We start from the raw sequence: 7,446 nt of genomic DNA, 5'->3' as shown, positions 1-7,446 counted from the left end.
AAATGCTACAGATCAGGCGTGAGATCTCATGCATACAAAGCATGTACTGTACCACTGAACTATGGGCCCTCCCTATAGCATTGCATCCGAAATAGGAGGTTGTCGGTATTCATGTTGCAGTGCTCTTAAAAACACAGATTCGATATACTGTACTATCAACAGTGGGCAACAGAGGGAAAAGCAAAGACCCGATCCTTGAAACCAGAAGGTAACAATAACAGAACAGAGAAATCCCATGTTTGAAACTGGACACTTAAAATACATGACGCTGTCATTTGATTTCCTGTGACTCCTGCTCACATGCGCAGACAAGAGAAAAGGGCGGCACAGATCCTTAAAATGTTACAAGCAAGTACAATTTCAATAGAAGCCATTAGAATGAAGTGCTCATCATGCTTGGCTTTTCAAAAGCAAGGTTAATGGACTGATTAGCTAAGTGGGGACATGGAGTCAACAGCAAGCAGGGTTGCCAAATCTTTTCTTTTCAGTGGATCCTGTGCCTTTAACAAGCAGCATGGCTGAGCAAAACCCATGAAGGGCGAAGCTTTTCCCATTACAGAAATACACTGATGGGAGAAGTTGCACCTGCTAATTCTCCCCCTCCCCACTATGCTGTGGTTGCAGACAGATGAGTCTCCATCCGGAAGGAAAATGGAAAAATTAGCATCATAGTTTTAAGAAAGCAGAAGTGCTGTAAGAGCCCTCCTTGTTATAAATATGACATCAAAACTCATTTTGCAGTGAAGGCATACATACCTTGGGAGTTATTCTTCGTCCACTTCTGCTACAAACTGTGAATGGTGTTCTGGTGACTTGCTGTGTGTTTTGCTTAGATGAAGTTTTACTGCGTGTTTGCTCACAAATGTCCGAGAGCACAACTTACATTTGAACTTAGAGTCTGTGTCCTCTTCCCCAGGTATTGTCTCAGGAGACCTTTGAACTGAAATTCTAGAGATTTCTTGCTCTACCTTGGTTTGCTGCTCCACTGCCAGCTTGTTCATGTCTTTCATTTGGAAACCTAGATGGGATTCTAAATGGCTGATGTACGTCGACGGGGTTCTAAACTGAGATGCACAGTCACTGCAATAAAAGATGGGGTGCCCTTTGTCCATATTTTTCAAAAACTTGGTCCCTCCAGTTTTTCTAAGTTGGTACTTGACATTGGCCAACCAATGGCTAATGGTAGTCATGGACAGTCCCGTAAATTTGGATATCTGCATGCGTTCTTGAGGGCCCAAGTCTGACAATAAATATTTACCTTCAGACGTTTGGAAAAGACTGGAAGCAAACTGAGCTTGCAGAATCAGGAGATGCTGAGGATTCCAGTTGGATTGCCTTCCCTTCCTTTTGTGCAAGGTGGAGACTTCTGTGGAGACATCTTCAAAACGCCGGACATCCATTTCCAGTTTCATCGATGGGATCCTAGACGCGGCAGCAGGTTTTGGCGTGGTAGCTTTGGGAAGAACTTTGACCATGTCTGCAATGTCAGACAGTGCGTGTTTCTGAGGTGGGGAGGTGCAAGATTGTGCTTGAGCAGACTCGACTTTCTTGCTTTTTGATTTGGTGAGGTCTATGGGCTGATCGTTGTTTTCAAACACGTAACACCTGGATGCATGCTTGGGCAGTGTTGGGGAAGGAGATAAAACTGGTTTCTCCATCATGTTTAAAGTAGGTTTGTGGAACATAGAGACTGAACTCGAACTCGGGCTGGAGTTTGACTGAGGTCTCAAAGGCTCATTTGCTTTGCCCAAGTGGTTGTTCAGCACAGATTGTAGGGCACTCAGCGGGTTTAAACAAGGCAGGTCTGAAGGGTGGTTAGTGGCCGCACATCCATTGCTGAGAGACGGTGTTGCCGACTCTTTTGTTTTTAATTTTTCCTTTTCCTCCTCCCCTTTTGCTTTGTCCTCCTCCTTCAAAGGACTTGGCTCGGGCTTTTTGGGCTCTAGACACACCTTGGTTTGAGGGGAAGATTCTCCTTCATTCTGAGAGACGGGGGCAGCGTCAACTTTACTGCTCTCTTTAATGTCCTTTTGTGCTTCCTTTTTGGTGTCTGTTTCCTTCTTTAGTTGTGAATACTGGGCCACATTAGCGGAGACAGGAACCAGGGGCATGACTTTCCACTTTGGAGCTATAGGCCTCAACTTATTTGCCACAGTCGGTCTGACTTGCAGAACTTGGGACCCTACTGGCAAGGAAGGTTTTGCTCCTTCTGAGAGCTGATAGGCTGCATGGATGCTGGGATATGCGCTCCAGCTGGGTGCTCCATTTTGAGCTTTATTGATGGCTGTAGTGACTGTGTTTTCTAAAGACTTTAAAATGTCTCCACCACCCTTTGAAGCATCTTCCAGATCCTCCTCCCTAAGGTACTGGTATTTCATTGTAGGATCCAGTGGCTTTTGAAGGGTGTCTTCATAGTCTTCGTTCTTTACTACCTTCTCGTCTTTGTTTGTCTCCTCAGGCTTATTTTGCTTACTTTCTTTCTTTAGCTCTGAGACAGGAGCTGTGGAATCTGTAGACGCATTACTGGACGGTTTTGAGTGTGAGTGTTGGCCATCACTGGCTGGTGCCTCAGAAAGTGACTGCATTTTCTCCACAGCCAGCGGATCCAAAACCAGTTGTTTCCCTTTCTTCGAGGCAGAGCTTGTGACTTTCAAGAAGTGGCCTGTGACCATCATGTGTGTGGTGAGCTGTTGCAAAGTGTCGTGAGAGCTCCCACATTCCATGCACTTCAGAATCTGCGATTTGCAGGCCTCAAACTGCCACGTGTAGCTGGCACCATTCTGGTAACCGTAGCGATTGTTAGACGACAACTGCAGATTTGCGTTCTTCTGGGAAGAAAAGCCGTCGGCAAACGACCCGGTGGTAGAGTCCGGCGAGCAAGGCCTGTTAATGTCAAAGACACGTTTCTTAGCGGGAGTTACCATTTTGGAAGAAATGGTTGGGACCGGCTCCTTCAAAGGCACTTTTTGGTAATGTTTTGTTTTGATCATATGAACGCTTAGATCTTGAAGGGAGTCAAAGGAGTCACCACAGAACATACATTTCAGAACTTTCTGGGCATCTTCTTTATCCATGTCCTGAAAGGCCCTTTTTCGGGGCTTGGAATAACTTGTAGGCCTGTGCTTGTCTTTTTTATGGTTGTCATCTTGGTAGTGTCCGCTCTCATTCATATGGACAGTAAGCTCTACCAAGGTGTCGTAGGCAGCGCTGCATTGCCTGCACCGAAACCTACTTGCACCAGTAAATACAGTTCCACACATTTTGCTGCTCTGTCTGTAGAGCTGGACTGAACTGAAGAGGTTCGGTTTGGAGACGGGCCTCGCTGGTAAGCTCTGTTGTAGGCTTTTGGTCAACGCATCCTGGTGCCAATCAAAATCATTCTTATTCACTCCGTTTCTGTTGTCACAAGCCCTCTTATCAGAATTAGACAGCTTGAGCCCAAGCCCTAAGCCTGTCCAATAAGAGTCCGAAAGGATGTTGGCGTAGACCGCCGTCATTTTATCCATGCAACTATGTGCTTCGCTTGGAAGTTTGGGGTGCACGTTTGTTTTGGGTTCTTGTGTCTCCCTAGAGCAAAGACTTTTAATGTCTGCCACCTGGTCACTAGCATCACTTAACAGTGACTCATTTTCAATGTCCTGGTTGGAGATATGACTTACTGGAGAATTCTGGTAGCTAAAGTTGCCTTTGGGATCAGGGCCCATGTCATGTTCTTCATCAGTGCCAGGGTCATTGCTACCTTGAAGGTGAGCAGTCGAATTGCTCTCATCATCATCCTCTTCCTCCTCTTTTATGTCTTCCTCCTCTTTCAAGTCGTCCTCTTGGGCGTAACCTGGAAAGGAACAGCAGTACATGAAATATAAAACTAAAATATGAACATTGCACAGTCACTTTTCTAATCTGGGCATTTGCTTTCCTGACTGGATCTTGGTTTAACCTTTTACTTTATAGACTGTTAACACAAGAAGTGAGAAAGCTGGCAAATCTTGCTGGGTTTTAGTTGCAGATGATCATAATTCTTTCTAACTCTGAGAGATTTTGAGTTAATAATTTTCCTGCTGCAACAGTAAAGCTCTGACCACGTCTTAATGGAACAGTGAGAAAATTAATATGTGAGATCATTTTCAGTCCCCATTAAAATGATGTGATCAAATGAACATTAGCCTGCTGTAGAAAATGACAACTGACCAAGGAGCAGAAATAAAGTATCCAGCTCAAATTTTCCTGCTTCTGAGGATTATTCAGGTATAATAATATTGTGCATTTGATCAGCTTAAAAGAACTATATCAGGATTCTCACATATAGGCTACTGACGCAATTCAGACCACTTACTCAGGAGAAATTCAACCACGATCATGGTGCTAAGTGCATATTAGAGAACACACTTGAAATACAAATTCCATTAATCTAAGAAGCCACAAATCTTAGTTAGAATATCTTGAGAACACTTCTAGACTGACGAAATGAAATAATATTTCTATGTCATTGTGTACAGATGCTTACTTTCCATTTTTAGAATCTTTCACAGCCTAGCAGCCTGGTCAGAAACCTCACAAGCCATGGCATGCATACTCTGTCAACAGCTCTGATTTTACACCAAGTGATTGAGTTTCACAGCTGAGGTGCTACCAGTGAGAAGGCCCTGAAGATGGGACAGCCAGAACCAAGCTTCCAGGGGTGTCATCAAAATCTGGACAGGTTCGTATGGACCTATGTGGTCCTTTAGATATTTTGATTTTATGATCCCCCAGATCGATAATGCCTCATGTTGAATCTTGCCACCTATTTTTGAGGCAGTATTGATTCCCCTCTCATGAACACAGGGAGTTCTTCTGTTTGTTGGCACTTTTCCACCTGGTAATCTTTGTCCGTTTAAAGGGACCTACGGATAGTAGCAAACATAACAGCCAGTAGAAACCCCTCCCCCACAATACAGATAGAATTTTCTGCTTAATTAGGCTTTGACATGTTTACTATAACCTTTGCAAAAGAGGAACTCATGCTGAGAGGTCTTTTTTTTGAGACTGCTTGTTTGTCAGCATTGCACATACAAACACAATCGAGACAAACTGGGAAGGAAACGGAATGGAAAGCGCCATCAAAAATTTGCCCAACAGCTGCTGAAGCCTATTGAAATAATCCCTAAAAAATGCCAATAACCTTAAAAAAAAAAACACTGTTTAATATCGTATATTTCAAACCACTCGCTTTCCTTAAATCATGCACGTGCTTTGGGTATTTTATTAAAGGACAGCAAAAGTCCTTTAAAATGCAGACAGGCAGGTTGTTTAATGAATGTGAGTGGAGTTCTGTCTGTGATTTCCTTAAGACGGTTTCACCACATGTAAATCTTCATATAAATTGAAATGCGCAAGATTAATTCATTGAAATGCTTGATTAGCAGAAGAGATTCTGATAGAGCAACAGACTTAAAAAAAATCTACACATGTCACGCACATGGTGGCAATGCTTAAGTAATAAATTAAGACCATTCTGTGCAATCAGTTTACTGCACCAAAACGCCTTCATCAAGCAAGGGCAGTCTGGATGCGGAAAGAAGCTGCATAAGAACATAACATAAGAACATAAGTACAGCCCCACTGGATCAGGCCATAGGCCCATCTAGTCCAGCTTCTAGGGTATCTCACAGCGGCCCACCAAATGCCCCAAGGAGCACACCAGATAACAAGAGACCTCATCCTGGTGCCCTCCCTTGCATCTGGCATTCTGACAGAACTCATTTCTAAAATCAGGAGGTTGCTCATACAAATCATGGCTTGTACCCCGTAATGGATTTTTCCTCCAGAAACTTGTCCAATCCCCTTTTAAAGGCGTCCAGGCCAGTTGCCATCACCACATCCTGTGGCAAAGAGTTCCACAGACCAACCACACGCTCACTCTTATGGTGCTAAAAATGGTTGAGCAATTCCTTGATTTTCTCTTTGGCTTTATATTTCAAAATAGTGGCAAAACCATTCCGGGATCGGGCAGGGGAGATGTTGGGCAGCCCAATCCTAACTACCTGAACTTTTCATGCTGCAATGTAGTGGTGCTGAAATGGCCTCTGCTGTATCCAGTGCAGGATGAATGGCTGTTGCAGCTCTCCCTGAGGTAATGAGATATTTGTCCTCTTCCCATGAGTCCCAGGAGCCACTATGGGGCTATTCAGACTTTCACCAATAAAATTGCTGACGGAACCCTGTGTTGGGAAATCGGGCCTTGGAAAGGGGATAGGATTTGGCGGTAGTCACTGCTGCCATTCCCACCTTCCTCCTGGGCTTGATCCACCAGAAGTCAATCTTATAGGCCTTTTAGGATTGTGCTGTTAATCATATAATGGGCACTAAGCAATAGGCATCCTCCAGGGCAGGGGTGTCCAAACATTTTGGCAGGAGGGCCACATCATCTCTCTGACACTGTGTCGGGGGCCAGGGGAAAAAAGAATTAATTTACATTTAAAATTTGAATAAATTTACATAAATGAATTTATTAGAGATGGAACTTATATGAATGAATGAAGGTTTTGCAGTAGCTCAAGGCCTTGCACAAAGCAAGACCAGCCTTTCCTTTGCTGCCACTGCTGCATCACAGATGTGAAACAGCAAGTAGCGGAGGGAGCCCTCACCCCACAGCTCAGGTGAAAGGTTGAACAGTCGTCTTCATGCTGAAAGCAGTTGTGTCGGGCCAGCACAGGTTCCAGCAAGTCTCCAGAGGGCCAGAGGCTCATTGGAGATTGGGGCTCCCCGCGGGCCTGATTGGGAGCCCCCGAGGGCCGCATGTGGCCCCCGGGCCGGGGTTTGGGCACCCCTGCTCCAGGGTTAGCTTTACCACGGTTCATAGAGAATACATCGGAAATTTGCAGAACAAGCTGGTTCGTATGGAATACAAGGAGAGGATTTCCCACCTCTCCCCACGGCTCTAAAAGTGTTACATCTGTTTTAACCATTATGGGCACTGCAAACCGGAAGCTCCTCTGGGCCAAAAAAGATATGGGAGAAGGTGCTGTCCCAGCCACGCAGCACAACTGCGGCACTGTGTGATCCTTGACAGCCTTCCAACTTGTCCTTTCCCTTCTGCATCCTCGTGTCAGGGCTGAACCACTTGCCTGGCAAAACAACTCATAGGAACAGGTCGTTAATCAGCTTAAATAATCATAGTACTTCACTTGAGCTGAATTGTGGGCTGAGTATGTGGTGTTCCATTTCTGAATGTTAATGAGGGAGGCCTAATTTTTCTTCTTTGTTTTAAAAACATGCACTTTTTCCTGTGAGGTTCTCCATCACTGAATGTTATTTTCAGTCAGATACTCTCTCTCTCTCTCTCTCTCTCTCTCTCTCTCTCTCTCTCTCTCTCTCTCTCCGCTTGCAACAAGATTTCTTAAAATATACATGAATAGCTCTGTCCAAGTCTGGAAAATTTAGTTTTGGCCAAGAAAGGGACACTGA

At 44.6% G+C, this 7,446-nt stretch overlaps 1 protein-coding gene across 1 annotated transcript; it reads right to left on the bottom strand.

Annotated features, from left to right (window-relative positions):
• Positions 1–764: 764 nt before the first annotated feature.
• On the bottom strand, positions 765–4,358 carry TSHZ2 (teashirt zinc finger homeobox 2). The gene is made up of 2 exons (XM_066624708.1): positions 4,334–4,358; positions 765–3,832 (listed from the first exon to the last, which is right to left on the bottom strand). The coding sequence occupies exons 1-2, from the start codon at positions 4,356–4,358 to the stop codon at positions 765–767; spliced, it is 3,093 nt and encodes a 1,030-aa protein (XP_066480805.1).
• Positions 4,359–7,446: the final 3,088 nt, after the last annotated feature.

The sequence above is a fragment of the Tiliqua scincoides genome, chromosome 4, assembly GCF_035046505.1.
Source record: "Tiliqua scincoides isolate rTilSci1 chromosome 4, rTilSci1.hap2, whole genome shotgun sequence".
Classification (NCBI taxonomy): Eukaryota; Metazoa; Chordata; class Lepidosauria; order Squamata; family Scincidae; genus Tiliqua; species Tiliqua scincoides.
Note: the sequence above shows the minus strand (reverse complement) of the source record. Positions and strands in the feature narration are given on the sequence as shown.

Coding starts and splice junctions, on each gene's coding strand:
- TSHZ2 (XM_066624708.1), bottom strand. CDS start 4,358: ATGATCGTGGTTGAATTTCTCCTGA. Junction 3,833..4,333: donor CGTGGTTGAATTTCTCCTGA/GTAAGTGGTCTG, acceptor GTTCCTTTCCAG/GTTACGCCCAAGAGGACGAC.